Consider the following 24,237-nt stretch of genomic DNA (forward strand, 5'->3'; position numbering starts at 1 on the left):
CCAACTGTATCCCGTTGGGGAGCAGTCAGGTTAAAAGTCAGTGCAGTAAGTTCCTATGACTCTGGAGATCAGGATTCGATTTCCAGCTCGGCCAGGAAACCCGCTGGGTGACCTTGGGAAAGTCACATACTCTCAGCCTCAGGGGAAGGCAACGACAAGCTCCCTCTGAATACGTCATGCCAAGAAAACCCCATGATACATTCACCTTAGGGTCACCATAAGTTGGAAATGACTTTAAGGCACACAGCAATAGCAATGGGAAATAAATTATGACTGGGATTCAGTATTGTAACCTAGAATTAGGGATCTATAATCTACCTTAGGATCTAGCAGCTGGTTCAAACAAAGGAAGTTGATTCCATTTCAAATTGGGGTGCAAGGAGAATTATATTTCCCCTCCTGTCACACATGTCAAAGCCTTGCTTGCTGGTGGAAGAGGGTTGGAAATATCCTCTCCCTACTCTCTGATGGAAAGCTGAGTAGACCTCTTTCTCTCAATTTGGTTGCTGGCTCTTAAGGTGGGGGCTGTGCAGACAGCCTCGAAGAAGCAGCCTCCAGCCACCCCTTTTACAGCCAGATTGGGGCTGCAGCAACCACACACCGTGATCCCTATCTGGCCTTTGCAAGGTGCGAAAGGGAACTTCAAAAAGCGCCTCCTTTTTGCACCCTGCAAAGGGCGTGACAGCTGTGGTGCCGTGGCTTTACAGTGCTCCGGTGCTGCGTCATGCGGATGCAGAGCCAGAGGAGCACTGTGATGCTACACACCATGTGGAGTGGTGCGTGGCGTCACGCCACCCTGAGGATGGAGCTGGGGCATGCATCATGTGGACACTACACCCTGACTTCTCCCCCAAGCCAGCCTTTATGGCCGGTCTGCACAGCTTCCTAGATTTACATAAGTAGCCAATGTAGAAAATCCACAAATAGTTACAATCTCTGTCAACTGAGGTAAAGTTCAGTGATGTGTGCAGTCCACAAGAGCCCCCAAATCCACGAATAGCTAACAGTTAAGAGACAGAAGTAGGGCAAACCTTGAGTGATTGCTCCTATTTTGGGGGTGTTAGAGATTTCAGTTTTATTGGAAAATATTAGCAAATAACAGGTCTCTCTCTCTCTCTCTCACTCATTATGTTTGGTGCTATTATACCTGTCACTTGTGAATTCCATTTAATACCTCCTAAGTCTTGTACATCTATGGAACAGACATTCAGTTCACTACCATATGTTACCATTTATATCATAAATGGAAATCATATACATATATGGGGGTGTGTGATATAGAAACTCTTTAGATTTTCCTACTCAGTAGAGGTCATAGCCTTTCAAATTATTTATAAAATGGCACACATGTGGCAGCTTTATTTTTAGTATATAAATGCAGAGAGAGATTGTGCGGGTGAGAACTAGGCAGTGAAACTGAAAAGGAGGATGTCAATGCAATGCTTTAATAGTTACAGTGTGGGTGCAATCCCCTCCCCTTGTTTTTGCTTGACAACTTTTTAAATGGAGGCCAGAACAGATTCCATTTCTCTCCCATCTGCAGCACTGCAGCACACTGTCAACACACTGACAAGGACAAAAAAGGTACACACGGTAATACGACTCTTTAAAGTTTCTGTGACAGAGCTGCCACTGTTATAAAGCTTCTACATTTAGTTTATAGACACATGAAATCCCATTATGTGTGTAAGTAACACATTTGGGTGGTGTATGATATTGGTATCTTGTAATAAGCAGTATGAAAGGGAGGGAGACAGGGAGGCATTTGTGTCTCTGCACTACCCATCTTCTGCAGGGACCTCAACAATGCATTTTATAATTAAGCTATGACAGGAATTTGCTTTCTCTCATCCAGACACGGGTTTTGTTCTGTCTAGGAATCAGGCTGTCCATGCCTATGCTTATGGTTTTCTGTCATTTCTTACATTTCACTTGCAACCACCCTCTGCATATCCTTCAGTTTCCATAAAGGCAGACGGTTCAAAAAGCAAGGCATAGCCAAGGGCACAAAATGCTCATGAGGCACACACATTGTTCCCAAAATACAAAGTTAAGAGACAAACAAAATATTTTTATTCACATACTACTGTGGACCCTTGTATTATGCTGGGGTTTGGTTCCAAGATCCCCCGTGGATAACAAAATCCATGGATGCTCAAGTCCCATTAAATATAATAACAAAGCAAAATGGAGCCCCTTATAAAAAATGGAAAATCAAGGTTTGATATTTGAAATGTATACTTTTTTTGAACATTTTTAAACAGTGGATGCTTGAATCCGTGTATAAAAAAATCTGTGTATAAGAAGAGCTGACTGTATATCAAGCGGGGGGGGGGGGGGACGTCTGAATGTAGATGTCAAGGGGGTCAAAAAGGTGAAAAGTTTGAGAACCACTGTTCTAGCTGGTATAATTTGCTTATCATTATGCTATAATGCAAAATGCTTCATCTCCCCTTCTAGAATTACTCCTATTTCTACCACCAGGATTTTGGAAATACACATCACATGCACTATGGTCAGCTAAAGTGTTTTAAATATTTTGATATGACTGTCGAGTTTGTGGGTTTTAAAAAAATTGTATTACATATTAGCCAAAATCCAACACACCAGTGCATAATGAAAAAGTTTCTGCTTGGGGAACTCCCTTGTCACCAGCCCCAAGACTCAGCATTTCACTATGATTCCATGACTGGTGGAGAGCTGCAAGGGACTAAAGAAGTATCAGCCTATATTCTCATGGACAGGCACAAACTAAGGACATTTTCTATCATGACCTGTTCAGAGGTCTCAGGAGAGGATGTTATTAGTCTGTGCCTGGCTACTGGAACATAGCAAGAGGTTTCACTGATCTCCCTTCATTTTCTACCAGCAATATAATGTCCACTGTAATATGTAATAATCACAATGAGCTTTTGGGTCTCAGGGACAGGGGAAAGGAAGAGACTATAAACCTCAGTTTAAAAATATACATGCATATATAAGGTGGAATTATACTTGAGTATATCACTAACAGAAGGATAGCCACTGTTTTAAGTATATTTTGTGTTGATTCTACACTGTAAGTTGCCTTGGCTCCCATACTGGGAGAAATGCAGGATATAAATTAAGTAAATACATTTATTTAGCAGTGTCTGTCCAACAATTTTGCCTATTGTTGTATAATGACACAATAGTTTGTATTGCACAATGTATACAGTGTTAATCATATCCCTCTTAATCGCTCTCCTTCTCATTTCTTATTTGGTACATTATAAATTCAGCGATGACTGCTCATCTCCCACAGTGCTTCCCTTGTAATAGGAAACGAAAAGGATTGGACACATATCTTCACACTGATTGAGGGTAAAAAAGTAGAATGTGCAGTGTTGCCAAGGCCAGTTTGCACAGGAGACATTATTCTCTCTATCGTATGAAGAAATGGAAGTGTTACATGCGTACTCCATGGACAGAATCAGCTAGTTTTCCACTCACTACAAACCCAGAAGGTACCTATACTTTACCCAAGTATAGAGTTTTTATTCATATAAATATTTCCTTCAACATCTAGAACTGAACATGTGGAGAACGCAACATCTTATGTGAATCTATCTTTATCTACTGATTGAGTCGCCTGACTTCTATGTCTCCTGAATTTTAGAATTTATATCCCGAATTTTAGAATTTCAGAATGTAGGTAAAATCATACTTTCTTGTGAGTACGTCACCAGCTTCCATAGATACAAAACCTGCACAAATATTATATATGAATCAACTTTCATTTAAAAAAACAAACAAATAAAAGAAATTATGACTTACTTACAGATTAATTTTCTTTCTGGGATTCTGTAGGTACATCTGTATTTTCAACCTGACTATTCATTTCAACTAAAAATAAAGCAAGACAGTTATATTTCTGCACACCTCCCATGCAGCAGTACTGTTCTTAAAACATGTTTATAATATAGTATCAGGACCTTAAAAGCCCTTGGTGATGTACTGTATTTCAAAACTGCAAGACTTGAAATGGATTCATTTGAACAGGTCAGATCCATATCTGCAATCTCACACCACAGAGCCCAGTTTAACTCCTGTGAGCCTAGGGTTCTTCAGCCCTGATCTAAAATACTCCCACTGATTAAATCTCTAAGTCACTATGGTGTCATTTCTCCATCAGCGCTATTTAGAAATTGCAAGGTTTTCTTTCCAGCCTTACAAGACTGGAAGGATCCAGGAGCTGTATCACAGCAGGACTTGACAGGCATCACAGTATTATCAAGTATGACTGGCAGGCCCAGTACATTCAGCCTGCAATTTACTCTGTTTTGCATGATCTCTCTTCACTGTTTACCAAGGCTCATTTCTCATACCACCCTTCAGTATCCCAGAGCTTGGAAGTAACATGTTGAAAGAAATTTTGTGTTGTTTTAGTGAGGAGGGGCAACACTGTCACTTTACGGCATTTCTTTTTGCAAGAGCAAGGTAAAATCAGAGGTAGTAATATTAAATCATTATGTAACCACATGGTAATGTTAACTTATTACTTCCAGAAGACAATTTTTGAGGGGTCATTTGGAGGAGTTTTATATTTTTTAAATGATTTTTTTGTTTAGGTTTGGCTAAAGTGTCACTTGTTAGAATCACGTTGCCAACAAATAATATTGGCTACTATAGGCCCGGTTTACACCAGCATATGTTTCTTTTAAAATGGTTGTAGATGGGAAGGAGGGTATTCACTAACAATTATCTCCTGGCAATTGCTGACCTCTTTCTGTCCTCTTTCCCAACTAATAAACATCCATAGTGGTGGGGCCACAGGAGACATTTTGGGAGAAGGGAATGAGGTGGAGTTCCATCTGACGGATCCTGGTCATAATCTTTATTCATGAACTACAGCCAATGCATTTATTTGGCAGGGGGAAACTAATGTCAAGGCTAGCCATTTCAACAATATTTTGAAATCATGGTCCGTAGACATACACAGACATGTATGCAGTAGGCAACACAAATTGTCAATCACATAGATTACAGCTCTCCATACCAACATACAGCACTTCTATAGAGAGGCCACAATCCTTGATAGCACTGTCTAGGTGTAACTGGGGGTTCATCCTCCCTTCCCTGCCATGGTCCCCCCCCCCCCCCCCGGCCATGTAAAGGCAGGGAAAGAATGGGGCAGTCAGGCTGTGTTTGAGCAGCTGGCTGCAAGTAGATAATGATATCCCACCTCCACCATCCAATCCTCCAGAAGATCCACAGGACACCCCCGCTTTGTGGGTCAAGATGCTGAAACACAGCTAGTCACTGTCTGGCAACCATGGGGGTGGGCACCTCAGCACCAGATTGGCATGAAGAGCATTGTAAATGGAAGTGTTGATTACATTCATCTGCAAAAACTAGTAAAAATATATGTAGGTGTAGTGGTTTACGTATTGGACTATGACTCTGAACAGGGACGTAGCCATTGGGGGGGGGGTCCATGAGGTCCAGACCCCCCTTCCGTTAGATATAATGAATGGTGCGTGCTGCCACGCCGCTGTGCCCAAGCCCCATTATAATGGTGGCACTTAGTCTGGAACCCCCCCCCCCACCTTTTCCCAAAATCCTGGCTATGTCCCTGTTCTGAATATTTGATTCTCAACTCGGCCATAAAACTCATTGGGTGATCTTCAGCAAGTCACACTCTCTCAGCCTCAGAGGATGGCAATGACAAACCTCTAAACAAATCTTGCCAAGAAAGCCCCATGATAGGTTTGCCTTGGGGATCACCAGAAGCCATGCAAGAACAACAACAAATCATGCCTCTGCATGTCATGATAGCCCTGTTTAAATATTTGAAGGGATGTCATATTGAGGAGGGAGCAAGCTTGTTTTCTGCTGCTCCAGAGACTAGGACCCGGAACAATGCTGCTGCAGGAAAAGAGATTCCGCCTCAACATTAGGAGGAACTTCCTGACAGTAAGGGCTGTTTGACAGTGGAACACACTCCCTCCAAGTGTGGTGGAGTCTCCTTCCTTGGAGGTCTTTAAGCAGAGGCTAGATGGCCATCTGTTGGGGATGCTTTGATTTGGATTTCCTGCATAGCCGGGGGTTGGACTGGATGGCCCTTGTGGTCTCTTCCAACTCTATTATTCTATGATTCATCAACTGGATGCCAGCCAGAGAATTCCAAGGCATGGCTGTATACAGAAATTATAGATATATTCAAATAGGCAGGAGCAATGTGGTATTATCTCTGTAATGAGCACAACATGAACAATTCTTGTATTCTATCCAGTTAAGTGGGCAAAAAGAGATTGGCCTACACATAAGCTGCAACCACTTAATGACCTTTTCCCAACACCCGATAACCTTTTCCCAACAAGAAAGTGTAGATGAACATCACAGGTTTGAATCCTATTTTTATTCCCACCCAGATGATTAGATGCACTGAATCAGTGGGGTTTACTTATATATTGGCTCACCATACAACAATTGATTCAATAAGTCTGCTCCTTTGGGACTGAACAATAGGATTGCAAGATGAGAGTTCTATGGCTCTTGCTAAGAAATTATGGTTGTCCAGGGCATTGTTCTAAAGGAAGAAATTAGCTATTTTCAGCAGCTGTGGACTTGCTAAGAGGGGATTAGTGAGTTTTTCTACGTACCAGAAGAAACTGACCTTAAGACAGGGCTATTAAAATCTGATTTTGTAATCACACCAAAGTTTGGTTCCACTCCTGAATTGTCTAAGCTTGTACCTGTGGCTACTTTCCCCATATCTGGCAAGCAGGCAGAAAGGGAATTAAATTAAAATTAGTTTGGGCCTGGCCTTTGTATAATATGCAGGCTCATTTTAATCATATTCTGTTCATAGTGTCTCGCCATAATGCATATTGTTCAAATTTTGTGAAAGCAACAGACCCAGTTATCATCTTACAGTTATTTATCATAAGAAATAGCCAGGGTAGATTTAAGAGCAAAGACTGAGCTTTCTGTATGAGGACAGAACATATGGTCTCTGAGATATTAGCACTATTGAATGTAATTCCTCAATTTTTTGTCTGAACTGTTTCAAAAGCATTGAATGAGACCTTTTATAAACCTTTGTAAACTCTTTACACATGTTCCTACAGTAGTACTGTACTAACTCTCTGGACAAAGCTCTTTCTATTGCTGATACTGGGCACTTCCCTACAAATTTCTTGAGTGAAAGCTTTGAAATCACCTGAATGACAGTTGCACCTGAATGGAAGTTTTGAAAAAGAAAGAAGGGGAAAAATTAAAATATGCTGGTCATATGCTATGAAGCATGTCTGCTTTTGATTCATGGTTGTTTATATCAATGTACCTCCAAAGACTCTGTTGGATTGCTTGTGAATTATTGATTTATATTCTGCTTCCACACTTGTGTGGCTGTGATGGAAAACCACATACTGGAGTTGCACAGAGTTTATTCAGGGTTTAAATTACACTGTACCCATTGTAGTTATACAAAAGGAAAAAAAAAAGGCTTGTGTCAAAGCAGTCCAGAAAAAATACCCAATGTTCCTCCTGTTTTACGAATTAAATCAAGGATATGCTTAGATATAAAATTTGTTGTGGAGGATGATTACCTAACTCTGGATGTTAATGTTCTGTCCAATTTACTGTTCTATGCCATTTAAGTCTACATCTCTGTGCTGTCATGATAAAGAGGACTTCTCTGGTAATCAACCATTTATCTTTACCCTTCAACAGATAGCTGTCCCTAAGCTCAACAATATTTCCTGGGACATTTTAAATACAGCTGAAGGATTTTTTTCTTTACTGACTCATATAAAGGGCATTATAATAAATAACAGAATCATATATTAAAGTTCTGCTTAGAGTCATTCTGATTACTATGCTTAAAAACCTTATCAACCATGCCATTTACCAGTAAGCTCCTAAGGCTGCTCTAAAAGTGTGTAAGGAGTTCAAAATAATACAGGATTTTAAAAAAAGAAAGGCCATCCTTCTCAAAACTTTCTTCTTATTTGGTTTTCCGGGGTGTTTTTGTTTTGTTTTGTTTTTTAAAGCAGGCTTGGTTTAAAAGAATTACTGGCATCGTTCAGTCTTGAACAGAACCAACATTACTACTGTTAAATGTCCTCTGGTAGACTCTAGGCTTGTATGAAGGGATATTAGCTATTATTATCATCATCATCTTCATCATCATCATCATCATCTTATATCCCTCCTTTCTCCCAATTAAGGCCGCTTTATATAGTAGGAGCCCTTGGCTTTTTTGCAGAAACATATTCAAAACTGAAAACCCAACTAGTAAATAAAGTTGCCACTTTTCCTCTCCTGTATGATTTTTAACATCATTGTCAGATGAAGAAGCCAGTGAACTGTCAAAAGCTTGCATGATACATTTTGTGCATTTTGGTTGGCCAATAAACATTTTGTGGATTTTGGATTTTGTTATATTTTTGCTACGTGATCAATGCAGCTACTCTTAAATATGTCAGCTAATAAAAGCTGAGGTTGGCTGTATTGGTGGAGGTTAAGGAACACAGAGGGTTGCAGAGAAAGGGGCATGTTCAAAGGGAAGCCAGAGGAGCTATGGACCCCTTCAAGTCTGCCTTTCAGAGGGGTTCAGGGAAGTGATATTGTATTAAAAGTCTGAAAAGCTGGCTGTCACTTTGTTTGACTGGATTTGATATGAGACCCTATTGTAAAGCAATACACATAGCCAACCCCAGAAAACACAAAAATAGAGCAAGGGATTGCAAAAGTTTTAAGGCATCTAGGCAGAGAAAAATCTAAAATTAAAAATGTTTCAGTCTGAAATTTTAAGGAGTTGTGCAGGGGGCCAGATCTGTTTTGGAGTGGGGGTTCAACACCTTAGACAGCTGAGATTCATTTTAAATCCCCACCCCATCCAAGGGCCACCATTTGCCTCCCAGGCCTACAGGTGGGAGAGGATTTGGGCCACTTGATAAAAATGAGAGAGAAGAGGCAGGGATTTAAGGCCTGGAAACAGAGTGGGGGTTGGTGTGGCTTAAAAAAGGAGACAAAGGAATGATACAGACTGGCACTTTGTGCCAGACTGTGAGCAGAATCACGGTGTAGCATCCGCACACTCGATGCCATGATCACGCCCCCATGGTGCTATTTTGGCATGCGCCCATTTACACGGGTGTGCCATGATGATGCCACTGTGGTACAGTGCCCAAATGGTGCAGTGCGGAAGGGGCGTCATCATGGCACGCCACCATCCCTATGACGCCCCTTCCAGGATGCTGAAAAGAAACTGCTTTTCACGGCTTCTTTTTGTGTCCCCCGGCCCCAATCTGGGGCAAAAAGGAGTGGCTGCATGCTGCCCATCTGTATAGCCCCAAAGTAGGCATAAGGAAATACAGGGGCCTATGAGGGTCTGAAAAAGCAAGGCAGCAAGGGACAGACTGTCAGCCATGTTTGCTGCTGCTGCTGCTGCTGCTGCTGCTGCTGCTGCTGCTGCTGCTGCTGCTGCTTCTTCTTCTTCTTCTTCTTCTTCTTCTTCTTCTTCTTCTATTATTATTGTTATTATTATTATCTTAAATCCCATCTTTCTCCCAACATAGAGACTCAAAGCACTTAACAGCAAACCCTAAGGTTGAGATCATGAACCAGGATATGTATCTTTGGCATGATCTATTAAAGGTCTTGTGGTGTAACCACTCAAACCCCACCTTTGCAGCTTGGCAGCCCCCCTCCCCTGATATCCTTTTTCTTGCTGGGGGAGAGCTGGAGGAGCAGCAGGAAAGGGTCCACTGTGACAGGCATTCTTCTGGATCTCTAGTGGTCTTGAAGAATCATGGAACTGCTGTAGGAAAACATCTGGATGACACTCTGCTACTTATCTTACTCTCCACTAACAGGGAAATGGCCATTGTGGGAGCTGGCAGATGGAAAAGGTAGGTTTGGCGGAGTGAGTTTTGGTCACTGCACAACTGGAGCAGATTTCCAAGCTCTGCAATGGCCTCCCCCCACCCCAGAGTTCCTGTGGCATAAATTGGATTTACCATCTTCTTTAGTCCAACCTTCTACCATCCTACCAGGCTGCCAGCCTAGTTGTGAACAATGGTACCAGACTTTATATGTCCCCCTGCCCCAACCTTGGAAATTGTAGCTTTGCATTTGCAGTGCAAAAGTGGGCAAGACAAAGAGCTCTAAGGCTATATCTCCCTACACTGGAGCTATATCCCTCTACATGGTCAAAGGGTATGGCCTCTGCCTGCATTGACATCCCTGCAGACCATCTTAACTGATAACACAAATATCTGATAACAGAAGTAACATTTGAGACAATTGTTAGCTAGACCAGTCTCATTCCAAAATACTTTCTATAAACTTGGATGCTACCTTTGCCACATAGCAAAAGATCAATCCACCTAGACTTATAGGTATTTATGATGCACAGAGTGTATCACCACACACCACAGACAAAACAACAGCCCAAAGGTGTTTGCAATGAGCTAACAGAATTGAATGTGTGTCTCTAACACTGAAATATATACGGTTAGCAGAAAGATAACATTTCTTAAATTCAAAGGAAGCAAATTTTAGTCCTTATCTTCAAGTACTGGCAGATTTACTTTCAACGTGCACCAGAGAAAGGAAGGAGAAACAGAGGAAAAGGCATGAAATGCTTTTGTGTGTTGGTATATATATTTTTTCTCTACAGCTGGGTTTTTCATTATGATGTCATTCATGGCATGGACATGATGGTCACAAACCTATGCATGGCTGCTCATGCCTCCAAGTCCCATTGACATTTCAGCTGCATTACTGATGGCAAAACACCATTCTTTGTATGTGTCCACACTGCTGAAATAAAGCAGCTTGACACTACTTTAACTGTCATGACTCTATCCTGCAGAATCCTGAGGTTTGTAGTTTTGTGAAGTGGCAGAGTTATTTGACAAACCAAGTTGAATACCCACCAAATTACAAATCCCAGAATTCCACAGGACAGAGCCATGATAGTTTAAATGGTGGCAAACCGTTTTATTTCTACAGTGTGGATACATCCCTTGTGGCTAGCAGTTAGTGCTGCTAGATCCTTGCATAAGCATAACCAAATCATAGAATCATAGAGTTGGAAGAGACCACAAGGGCCATCCTGTCCAACCCCCTGCCATGCAGGAAATCACAATCAAAGCATCCCCGACAGATGGCCATCCAGCCTCTGCTTAAAGACCTCCAAAGAAGGAGACTCTACCACACTCCAAGGGAGTGTGTTCCACTGTCAAACAGCCCTTACTGTCAGGAAGTTCCTCCTAATGTTGAGATGGAATCTCTTTTCCTGGAGCTTGCATCCATTGCTCCACTATGTCCTGTTCTCTGGAGCAGCAGAAAACGAGCTTGCTCCCTCCTCAATATGACATCCCTTCAAATATTTAAACAGGGCTATCATACCACCTCTTAACCTTCTCTTCTCCAGGCTATATGCCCCCAGTTCCATAAGTCGTTCCTCATAAGGCATGGTTTCCAGACCCTTCACCATTTTAGTTGCCCTCCTTTGGACACGCTCCAGTTTCTCAATGTCCTTTTTGAATTGTGGTGCCCAGGACTGGACACAATATTCCAGGTGGGGGCTGACCAAAGCAGAATACAGTAGCACTATTACTTCCCTTGATCTAGACACAATACTTCTATTGATGCAGCCTAAAATTGCATTGACCTTTTTAGCTGCCACATCGCACTGTTGACTCATGCTCAACTTGTGGTCTACTTGGACTCCTAGATCCCTTTCACATGTAGTCTCGTTCAGCCAGGTGTCCCCCATCCTATATCTGTGCATTTCATTTTTCTGCCCCAAGTGCAGTACCCTACATTTCTCTGTGTTGAATTTCATTTTGTTAGCTTTGGTCGAGCTTTCTAGTCTATTCAGGTCATTTTTAATTTTGATCCTGTCCTCTGGGGTATTAGCTACTCCTCCTAATTTGGTCATCTGCAAATTTGATAATTTGATAACATCGGACTATAGTATAGTTTCCACTAATTTAAATGTGCTGTTTATACTAAGAAAAAACTCTGTGGAAGCTTACCATCGTTACTGGAAATGTTCTCTGTATCAGCTTCAATTTGTTCTGGCTCTGCAGTCTGCTTTCCTCTCCCTTGGTCTTCTCCCTCTGAAATGACAAAGAGGAGACAAAATAGGCACAGAGTTTGGTTAATGTGCCACTGATGGGCTCTGAACATCCATTATCTTCTTAACATCAGACTCAGCTTTATCAATACTACTGTTATGATAATAGAAGTCACTGAACAAAAGGGTTGCCATGAAACTGGATCAAGAGGAAAGCATGTGTTTTTGTGGATTTTTTAAAAAAACGACTTCAAAAGCAATTTGTGCTCCTTTGTACAAGGGATGGATAAAACTTAAATCAAGGCCTGACATAGTCCAGTTATTGCTGCAGGATCTTCTCTTTGTAAAATACACTTAGGGATGGGAAATCTAATCACATTTTGAAAGCTTTCCTCTAGTGATCATAGTTAAAATTGATGCTCTTGACAAGTATGCACACTGAACAGTCACACACAACCTAGAATTTCAATTTAGGGAAATATCTGGTAGGCACTCCGGGTTTTTTTTCCTCTTGTGCTTCAGGGTTTGCTGGGTACCTTTGATTGAAACTCCCAAGAAAGCTAGAAATGAAGCACTGTAAGAAAAGCACCCTTTTCTGTTTTGTACTCTGGTTCCCCCCCCCCCCCCCCCAGATTGCTGCCATTTAGGATTTCTGAGAACAATTGTTAGCTAGTTTCCATGATGGTACTTCCATATTTTGTGGCAAATATGATGCCGGTTGTGTCTACCCTGCAGGCGAGCTATAGAAATCAAGCAATTGGTTGCTAAGCAAACTACAGAATTTAGAGAGGGGGGGGGGAATGAGAGAGAGAGAGAAATGGCTGCATGGACTGAACATTTCAAAATGTAACATTTTACACACAAATTATTCATCTTTCTTATAGCCGGGATAGAAAAAGAGCAGAAAGTCACCCAATTCCTGGCACCAAGCTAGATAAGGAGAAGCTTAGGGGAGATGGCAGAGAAGAGGAGAGGCATGAGATGGAAAACTTACACACACACACACTTTATTGTTGTCAAAAAAGAACACACACTCATCTCACCCAAGACATCAAGTGGTTCTCCCATCTACAACCCTATGAAATAGGCTGATACATGATGTAATCCAGAGAGTTTCATGGCTCAGAAAGTACTGTTGTGGCACATCTACTACATCACACATTTAAAGCTAAGCCATAAGGTTTCAGATTAAAGCAATCATATTACTGGTTCTCTTCCAGTAATTCAACTGGTGTGTGTGTACACACATACAGAACAAAAAAGTCCTCATTGACCAGGAAGACATTATTTTAGTGCCAAACTCAGGTGAGTCCCCCCCCCCCCCATTTTGAAATGTATCTTCCCCAACTATTCAACTCCATATAAACATCCTTGTTTTTACACTATCCTGGTCAGTGAACTCCTGAAATGACAACTTCTCGTGCATGTTAAAAATTGCAAGACTTCTCTTGGGACTTTTGGGGAGCAAAGAAGCCTTCCCTTGGCATTTGCGAGATACCAGTGGGCCTAAACTTTCCAAGCACTTTATTCATCACTGTCGTTCACACTTGAAAGATAAAACTATGTCATGCCAGTGTTGAATCATCTACATATTTTCTGAAGGTTTTGTCAAATCTCAAGGGGCACTGTGTACATTTAAAATAATCCATTGAGGGGTTTTTTTTTGGAATGAAAACCACTGAATAACTTGGATTAGTAAAAATCAACCATTAATTGGTTATAAGCTGTAAGTTCTAGGTTTCTTTATACATTATTAAAAGCCCAAGAAAGGAATACATTGAAGTATTTTACAAAACTAATAATCTTGTGGGGGGGGGATCTTTAGACACACGTTTGCTACTGAGGCTCCCTCAAATATCTAACACATTTGTTTGAAGGGTATATGATAAATATCCACACCACATCCTTCCCTGCCTGACATGTGATGTCTCACAGATCTGCCATTGCCTTCTCTGAAATGCTGTCTGTTAACCAGGCAAACTTGGCACGATGTGACAGATAGTGCCTCAACTTCCCAATTTTGATAGCATTCAGGGATAGTGAGGCATGTTGATATTTTCAGTCTCTAAAGAAGCTCGGGTGAAGATCTTAAACATTGCTTCAAGATTGCCCATTAGGAAGTCAGCATGCCTAGCTTCTGTGAATTGAATAAAATGTTCTTCCCCTTCAAATGCTCTACATGTTGGGGTAGGTAAGTGCAGCAGATTCAGGGACCAGCTTTCTGCCCTTGGCACTCTTTAGGGGCTGTACAGACTGCCAAAAAGGCAAATAAATGGGAGGAAATGGAATTGGCTGGGAATCCACTTGCAGTTTTGATAAATGAGTATCTTAGGGGTGTTTGCGCATGGAGACTTTGTAAGTTATTTAAAGAAGAATGAACTATTAAAAAGCAATTTTCTTTCACAGGGGCTGCAGAAAAGCATGTGGTTGGAGTGTTGGACTATGACTCTAGAGACCATGGTTCGATTCTCTGCTCGGCCCTGAAACTCACTGGGGAGTTTATCACACTAGCAAGAGCCTGCAGGAAAATGGGATTTAAATTAGAGTTAAATTAGAGAAAACCTGGAAATGCCCAAAGTTGATCAGACGACGTCACTGTTAATGTGAAATAACACAAATTTAAACTGAAGTTAAATTGGAGAATAAAGGAAGCTTTTTTACTTTCAGGAAATTCTAAAAGTAAAAAAGTGGTGTTTTTCTCCGCTTTAACTTCGTGTCATTTCACTTTAACAGCAATTTGGTGAGATAAATGTCCCGAATTTGCGGGTTCTGTTTAAATTCAGTTTAACTCTCATTTTAATCCCGTTTTCCCATGGGATCTTGCTAGTGTGATAAAGCTCTAGGTGACCTTGGGCAAGTCACATGCATTCAGTCTCAGGAACAGGCAATGACAAACCTCCTCCGAACAACTTTTGCCAAGAAAACACCAAAATAGCTTTGCCTTAGGGTTGCCATAACTTGTAAATGACTTGAAGGCACACAACAGCAAAACAAACAGAAAAGTATGGTCTAGAAAGTCTGGAAGGACTGAGGGCCACAAAATCAATTTCCTATTCCTGCTATATGTGCAACAAATAACACTAGCACACAGCAGAACCAATGTTCTAAAGTTGTGGACATAGGGATTTTGCTATTAGTCATAGTAAGGAAACTGTCTGGCAGAGCAGCATCATGTCAGTGTACCTACTATGTAAAAATATTCTGATTATCACATTGGATCAGTGAAGTTATTAATCCAATGTGATAACTGGAATCCAGCATTTTTCACATCAGCTCACTATCTTCCCTATTTCTTTGCCCTTCAAACAGGAGATAGAGCAGATGGGGTGTTCCAGAAAGAAAGCACATTTCTGCCAACCTGCTATTTCCTATCTAGGAGAGAAGGTATATGCACAAATGTGCTTCCCACCATTCTCCCAGCATCTCATAGCTTTCACAGCTTCGGACTCTAGGAGGACTAGCTACATCTCTCTCCAAATAACCTTTTCCTCCCTTCATCTGTGTTTCCAGAAGCATGGTGCATGGTGTTTTAGGTTTGTTTAAACAAAATGTATATTGTTGAGGAAATACTGTGAATAGGTGTACTACAGCTATCATTTGTGTACATAAAAGCACAGCTTCTTTCAGCCTAGCAGTGAGCAGAAGATAGTTCCATGGCTGTGTGTTTCAGTGACAAAGGGTTCAGCAGCCTTTGCACTAGTAAGGTATTGTACAGCTAACATAAGTCAATTGAGAATGGCATTTGACAACATTTATAAAAATTTCTCTCATTTTCTCGGTTGCCTCTGATGCCCAATGACTTCCTTATGAGTTTTTCTGGACGCTTTGGATAGTTCCTACACTTACTTTCCCTCCATATAGGAAGCCTTATTATGCAACTGCTCTGCAATGGACCCCATTCTCCAAACATACATGAAGCCTAGGATGGCATGCCTCTGGAAAGCCTTCCTCTTTTCTCCTATCCTCCATGATGGCAATAATATAAAATGGCTGTGCGAGAGCCACAGATAGTAAGAAAACTCCAGACAAATTATCCGTCTGCATTGTTATTTGTAACAGGCATCACAAAGAAATGCAATTTACATTGTGAATCACATTTACATTGTGAATGACAAGACACCATTATGAGAAGCAGTACAGGGAATTGGGAATTCCACTCTGGAGAAGTTAAAAGGCGAATTCCATGCTAAATCATGCTTCATTGTGCTGCTATGGGCAACAATTGAAGGAGGCTCAATCCATTAGATCAGCAGGCTTTCCATAACATTGAAGCTCTGTTTATATAAATCTTCATTTTGTTCAGGCTACCTTGGTGCATGTGAGCACGTACATGTCTTCAGAAGAGGAAAATAGCAGCATTCATTATACTGACACGCATGTGAAACAGGTATTATCCCAAAAGCACTTCTGTCCTGCTGTGCAATAAAACTGAGTGCCACAAAGAAATGAATCTATTTCCCATAAACAGCAGAATTGGATCAAAACAAGTAGCTTTTTTGCAAAGATTTAGTTCAAAAGCTGTTCTCCCACCCCCAACCAAACCCCCAACCCTCCCACCCACTGCCTTCAATCTTGATTGCTCCTGGCTGGAACACAAACAAGATGCACATCTCAGGGCCTTCCTAGTAGGAGATGAGAAACCAGAATACAGTTTGCAAGATACCGCTTTCAATTACCATTTCCAATTGTGTTACTGCCAGGCTTGATTATCATAAAACTTCATAGGTGGGGGATATATCTAGAGAATCGGTACTCAAAGTGGAGCCATGTAATACAGGGAGAAGGAGGATAATGTACAAAATTGCCTCCGGATAGATTTTCCAATAAAACATGCAAAATTTCCCCAAGAAGCTAGGATAGCTATACTTTATTTTTAAAAGGCATTTGAATACCTTCTATTCTGTCTCTCTCTAACACAGACTGAAATTAAATGCATAATAACATTAATCTTTTTTTTTAAATGAAATCGCATACATTAGATTTCATTTGAACCTTCTGTTCCAGGAGACTACAAATACATTTCAACTGTCTATAAATAGGTCTCTAATTTTTCTCCTTCCCTTCCTGAATTTGTATTAAATTATTTTATTTGTAATATTGCACAATCTCTTATTTCTGTCTGTAACAGAAATGCACTATATGTATACACTTTGTACAAAAAACATTTAGAAATGAAAATCTTGAATAAAATGGTGCACTCGTGAAGTGAGTGACATGCAGCAACGTCTATATTTTTTTACCCTCTTCCGTATATTTTAAAATATTTTTATTGTTAACGTGTTCACCTTTGAAAAATATGCAAACATGACTTTAATTATACAGCCTTGATATATTAAAGACAAGTGCATGCATTAACTTTCTAAATGACATTAAGGTCAATAAATAAGTGTGAATTCCTCCTTACTGAATACAATTATGACGCATGACAAAGATGTGACATTTGGTGCTAACCAAAGAAAATATTCAGTTATACTTTACTTAATCAACCAATATGTTTTTATGAATGCAAACATTAAAATAGTAACTGGTTCTTATGCATTCTTTCCAACTGACAATAAGTATATGTGTGTTCCTGCAAGTCACCTGTCATCTTATGGTGACCTCATGAATTCCATAGGGGTTTCTCAGACAAACCACTCAGAGGTGGTTTTGCCAGTTCCATCCTCTCCAGAAAATCTGAATGGAACACTTTTACAAAGAGCTGAAGGTACCTAGCAGAGACACTGCCCTCCTGGTTGCTATTGGTTTAAGTTGCTATGATAACTTTGTAAAAGGAACAATTATTAACTACTTATGAGAAACAGGGAAGGATCTGATTCTGAATTCCATTCTCCATATATAATTGTGATAGAATCTCCTATCCAAGTTGGCCCTGCAATTCTAAGCCTTGGGCTCCTAGAACTCCCCCTCTGCCTTTTTACTCTTAATACACCTTTTACTTTTAAAACTATTCTCTATCCACATACTATGTTCTTAGGTCCAGTATATCTGTGCAGAACAAAGTTCAAAAACAGTGTCCTGGAGAAGTGGTCTAAATCTAAATCTAACAGCATAGGGAATTAGATTTAGGAAGCAGAGGACCGGGAAATAATATGGGAAGCAGGTGTGACCTGGTCCTAGAATGGGTCTGAGTCTTAGGCATCAAGGTGACACTTATAATGGACAAGTATATTGACCCCTGAGTTCAGCATGGTAATCAGTGAGTGGTCCTTGTTATTAATTATTAAACTAGAACATCTGAACTGAGATATAGAAAATAGATGTGCCATCAAGTTAGTTGGATCTATGGGTTATGCTGTATACTGTAACACCCCAGTTTAAAACAAAGTAATACTTATCCTGAACTCCTTCCTCAGCTCTCTTCAAACCAAAGTCCATATTCAGAGCTTTTCCATTCCTCTGTTCTTCACTGCCCCTATCTCTCTGTTTCTCTCATTCCATTCCTATCTTCTGCTGCTCCTATCCTGGCCCTACCAGACAGTTTGACAAGGCTCTGGTTTTATATTTTCCACACTAGATTCCACACTCTGGCCTCAGAGGCTGGCAGATTGCCTGGCTCTGCTCAGATTTGCGAGGCTCCTTTTTTTACACTAACTCCAACAAAAACAATATACTACTGAAGCATATTTATGCTTTGGACAGAAGCCTCTTGGGGCACAATACCAGCCTAAGAATTTTTGTGCAAATAGTTCTCTTTCTTGGAGGTTGCATAAATGTGATCCCTACTGCATCCAATTAGCAAGAACACACTTAGTACTCATTTCTTTTTTGACTTGGTGGGGTGGATTACCTAACCGACTGATGTTCAATGAATGAGCTGAGGTTGTGGCACCTATTCCATAGTCACCTGTGTGATTGTGGGATCCAGCATAACAACACTGGTGTATTTTTATGGTGTGCTAGACACATATAGGACGTACATTGGAATGACACCTTGCGGGTGCAAATGGACACATTGAGAGAAACTTTCAATACACATTTAATGGATCTCACTTGCTGATTGTAAAGAAGGATTTTTGTAGGAGTAAGAATAAGGGGCTATACAGACTGGCACTTTGTGCCGGCCTATAGGCGGAGCCATGGCACAGCGTCCGCATGCTGGATGCTGTGACTCTGCCCCCATTGCGTGATGATGCTGCGCGCCCTTCTAGATGGCACGTTGGCATCATGGTGTGACCCTGGCACTGGATTTAGATGATGAAGCGCCAAAAGGGCATCAGAACGACACGCCACTGTGGTTATAACCCCCTTCAGAGGGCGCAATAAAGGAGCTGCTTTTTCCAGCTCCTTTTTGTGCTCTCTATAGCTGGATTGGTGCCGCAGCATGAGGTTGCTGCAGCATCAATCTGGCCACTAAAGGGGTGGCTAGATGCCACCCATCTGTACAGCCTCTAAGTTTACCAAAATTCCTAAAGGCAATGAATTGGCTTTGTTTAAAACTCAATCGCATTCTAGCACTATCAAGAGAGGCCTAGGGAGTAATCTCAGCTCTACATGCTTCCTTCTATGTCCTTTTCATGGAGGAGAGAAGAAAAATAAACAACTACATTTGAAACAAGGAGCCAGTGTGGCATAGTGACTCTGGAGTCTAGGGTTTGATTCCCAACTCAGCCATGGAAACTCATTTGGTGACTTTGGCCAAGTTACACTCTCTCAGCCTCAGAGGAAGGCAAGTGCAGACCTCCTCTGAACAAATCTTGCCAAGAAAACCACATGATAGGTTTGGTTCACCTCAATGTCACCATACATAAGAAACAACAGAATGCACGCACATCAGAAACACCCACATTTATTGGTTGTAGAATGAAATGGTGTAAACAAACACAGGCTCTTCATACTTGGCCTTCCTTTTTCCATATAGAGAAAGAGTACAGTGATAGAGGCTCTGTGCTGATTTGGATAATATGTAATTTAAGGTAAGACCTGAAAATGTAAATAGAGGGTTTGTTAAGCATAAAATATAAAGCAGAAAGCTCTGTGTATTGTGGAATGCGAATGTGAATCTCTCTGTGTTAGTAAGGCACTGGCTAATTGTAAGCATGCTACTACCCCAATTATAAACAATGACAAATAAAGGAGAATTGATGTGCAGTATACATGAGACAGGTGTCATATTAAAGAGTAAAGGGGATGCTCCCAAACTCGCCCTATGTGCATATTGTGTTCTTAGGTCCAGCAGTATTTGTATAGAACAGAAGCATAAACAGTGTCCTGGAGATGTAGTCTAACAGCATGGGAATTAGATTCATGGCATAAAAGACTGGTAAATAATATGGGGAGGAGATGTGACCTGGTCATTGAATGCATGGTGCATCACCTGTTGCACACTTATAAGTTGCTCCACATTTGTGGGGACTTATTTTGAGGTTAGAAAAGTGAACCTATCTCATTAACTGCAGTTCTTTCTATCTTCCCACCCTTGTTTTATATCGGGCTGTGAGAGTTTGTGAGGGATTTTGCATGGAAATTTGGGTGAAATTTTTAAAGTGTACTTTTCAGAATGTGCATAAATATTTGCACATGTTCTCTAATTGGGATCTTTCTCCATTAACTAAAGTGTGTTTGGGTGCATTTTTTGTAGTTCTGTATAATTTACTTGCTCACATATTAAAATGTAGACATAGCTTGTATGCACTTGTGTGCACAATAAGCCTTGCAAAAGTAGTTATTCTTAAGCTGAGGTGCATTTCTTCTTGTAATGGGTCTTAAGAGGAATATAGAACCATCAGTTTCATGACCCAACAGATGCACTTTCAAGTGTCTTATGTAAGGATATAAATCTTCACTAATTGTTCTCAAATGCAAGAATAAACAATTTCAAAGGTTTTCAATGTGCTAGGTGTGGGGGCAATAATTTTCTTACATTTTGTAATCTTTTTTTGACAATTTGAGACATTTTTGTGAAAATGTGTTTGTTCACAAAAGTTATCTTTAAATACATTATAAGCTAATAATTTAAGATGAATCACAAATTTGACTGCTTGAAGTGCTAGAAGACGTGACCCTTCTGCCATTATTTCATTTGTTGTTCAAACAGTATTTGACAAAATTAATTTATTAATTTATTTTTCTTTTTTATGGAATCTGGTAGGTTACCAGAATTTTTGAAATGAATTTTGATTTTTTTAAACATGTCTCCTAGGTTCAAATGTGATACTTTCTGACTTTTATCATCTAAGGACAGGTATATGAAAGGCATTTGTTCCCCCTCTTCTGATATTTTCCTTATGTTTGGAACCATGTTCCACTAGGCAACATCTATCAATTTCTACATGTACACATGGAAAACATGAATATAACTTGTTGCTTGTTTTAGTTCAGAATATGTCTTACCACAGTTGATAAAAATAATGAATAGCTTTGGGTCCTTTTCTAACTATTCTGTTAATTGGTCTAAATCTGAGGTTGTGTGTCTTGGTGTTAATAGTCCATCTGGGTTGTTCACCAACTGGCAGTTTCATTTGTATACAGAATATATTACACATCAGGGTATTGTGCTTCCTTGGGCTCGTACTTAAATGATTTGACTGAATTGGCCTATATGGCACGCTGTCTCAAGTTTCTCGAAACCAACTCCATCCTTGATCCCTATCAGTCTGGTTTCCGCCCAAGGCATTCCACAGAGACAGCTCTCACAAAGATCTCGAATGACCTTTTACAGGCCAAGGCTAATGGCCTTTACTCTGTTCTCATTCTTCTCGATTTGTCTGCAGCCTTCGACACTGTTGATCACTGTCTCCTAATTGACATACTCTCTGACCTTGGGTTCTCAGACTCTGTTCTCGACTGGTTTAGTTCTTACTTGTCTGGCAGATCTTTTGCAGTAGTTGCAGGGGGTCAGACTTCTTCTCCTGTTCCCTTATCTGTTGGAGTTCCCCAGGGCTCTGTTCTGGGTCCCCTTCTGTTTTCTCTCTACACACTGTCCTTAGGAAAACTCATCAGCTCTTTTGGTTTTTCCTACCATCTGTATGCTGATGACACCCAGCTGTATCTTTCTGCCCCTGACCTTTCTCCAAGGCTTGAACAGCAAGTCTCGTCTTGCCTTACAGCTGTCTCACAGTGGATGCGCCATCGGCGTTTGAAGCTCAACATGTCCAAGACGGAGCTTCTTGTCTTTCCTCCTAAGCCCAACCTTCAACACTCCTTTTCTGTCTCTGTGGACAACATTTCCATTCAACCAGTCCAGCAAGCCCGCAGTCTTGGCTTTATCTTTGACTCTTCTCTGTCGTGCATCCCTCAGATCCAGACCACAGCCAAGGCTTGTAGGTTCTTTTTGTACAATATTGCCAAAATCCGACCATATCTCTCCGCCTCTACTGCCAAGATCCTGGTCCATGCCCTAGTGATCTCACGACTTGATTACTGTAATGTCCTCCTGGCTGGACTTCCTCTTTCTCACCTCCGTCCTTTAATCTCTGCCCAGCATTCAGCTGCACGCATTATCACTTCCACCCACCGCTCTGACCACATCTCTCCTGTGTTGGCATCCCTTCACTGGCTCCCTCTCCCTTTCCGCATTCAGTATAAGCTCTTGCTGTTGACATTTAAAGCCCTCCATGGACTGGCCCCTCCTTACTTATCAGACCTCCTTTCTCCTCACCTTCCCACTCGGGCCCTCCGTTCTGGTAGTCAAGGGTTCCTGTCTCAGCCCATGATTTCCTCTGCCCCATCCCGGATTCGCCCCTTTTCACTTGCTGCCCCTCACTCCTGGAACCTTCTTCCCCCACAAGCAAGAGTCATCACTTCTCTAACCAGCTTCAAAACGGAGTTGAAAACCATCCTGTTCAGAGAAGCCTTCCCAGACATCGCATAATTGTTGCTTACTATCTGATGTTCTGTTGTTGACTGTATTGCTATGTACTGTATATGTATTATCCTACTTGTGAGTATGTATTTTCCCTGGATAATGATTAACCTTCCATTTTGAAGCCAAACCCTCCCTCCTGTCCATCTGCCTTGGTCCAGGCCTCGGAGGTTGAGAGGAACTGTTGGACCTCTTACCCTTTCCCGTCACCACTCCCTTCTCCCTCTGTGTCATGTCTTTTTAGATTGTAAGCCTGAGGGCAGGGAACCGTCTAACTAAAAAGATTGCTTGTACAGCGCTGTGTAAATTTACAGCGCTTCATAAATAAAGGTTAATAATAATAAAAAAAAATATCTCTGGAATTGGATAGGTGGGCTATTCTGGGTAAGATTAGTATGCTTGATATGAATGTTTTACTGTGAATATTGTATGTTCTCTAAAGTATCCCATTATATATACCTCAAGTCTACTTTCAGAAAAGCAATACTGTATTTAAGAAATATATATGGGAGCCATTACCATTCCATTTCTCACTCAGAGGGATGCACCTTTTGAACGTGGGTTTAACTTTCCACTTTTTAGTTTGTATCATAAGACATATCTCCCGACTCATAGAAATAATGGGGAAACACACAGTCCAAACTGATATTTCTCCCTGAGCAATCTTGGAAACAAATGATTTGGAGCCTCTTCTTGGATATTTGGTTTTGTTATTTGAGGAAGAAAACATGAATGTAGATGTATTTTCAACTGTTTTAACAGCACCTGATTCTCATTTTTACTGCACCTGATGTGGCTACAGTGGGGAAACTGATTCTGTTGGACTGCTGGGAGTCACAGCAATCCAAAGACCCACCACATCATTGCAAGCACCAGAAAATTATGTGCTTTAATCCTTCTGGTCAGTGGTTCAAAACTCTATTTGCTGCAGATGGCCATTTCTTCTCTTCCCATTGATCTACAAAACTGTGACTTCACTGTTAATAAGGGAGAGCCACTGAATGGAAAGACCTGCTACTACTCACATGAAAAACCAAATTTGTCACCTACTAGAAATAAATGATAAAGTCATCCTAACCCCAGCTATAGGGACTTGTCTTTCTGCCAAGGATAGTTTCTATTCTCTTACAATGGTGGTCAGGCAGAATTGAAGGATATATTTTGAGTCATGTGTAGATGCTTGACATACATTGTTTGCTGCAGAGTTTCGAGCAAAATGAAAATGCATGAAGACTCAGTTTTGGAAGTTTTCTATGAAACAACAGTGATGCCACTTAGCTTGACTTCCTGGATACATTCTGTAGGCAGATGTCAGATTCTATCATTCTAATTCTTGTTGCATTGCCTATATAGCTGTTATCAGCCTTCTTTTAGCAGG

At 40.9% G+C, this 24,237-nt stretch overlaps 1 protein-coding gene across 5 annotated transcripts in view; it reads right to left on the reverse strand.

Annotated features, from left to right (window-relative positions):
• Nucleotides 1–24,237, reverse strand: part of LOC149313515 (ADP-ribose glycohydrolase MACROD2-like) — a 1,160,252-nt gene that overhangs the window by 8,535 nt on the left and 1,127,480 nt on the right. For 4 of the 5 annotated variants that reach the window (XM_089519240.1, XM_089519238.1, XM_089519239.1 and 1 more), the window contains 2 exons: nt 12,015–12,098; nt 3,800–3,864 (listed from right to left, as the gene is read on the reverse strand). In XM_089519240.1, coding sequence (XP_089375366.1) covers nt 3,803–3,864; nt 12,015–12,098 — 146 coding nt within the window. In that variant the 3' untranslated portion in view covers nt 3,800–3,802. Of the gene's footprint in view, nt 1–3,795; nt 3,865–12,014; nt 12,099–24,237 lie in introns of all 5 variants that reach the window. The other variant, XM_089519237.1, reaches the window with a different exon arrangement.

Source organism: Sceloporus occidentalis, unplaced genomic scaffold, assembly GCF_023333645.1.
Source record: "Sceloporus occidentalis isolate IW3139 unplaced genomic scaffold, rSceOcc1.0.p SCAF_4, whole genome shotgun sequence".
NCBI classification, from domain to species: domain Eukaryota; kingdom Metazoa; phylum Chordata; class Lepidosauria; order Squamata; family Phrynosomatidae; genus Sceloporus; species Sceloporus occidentalis.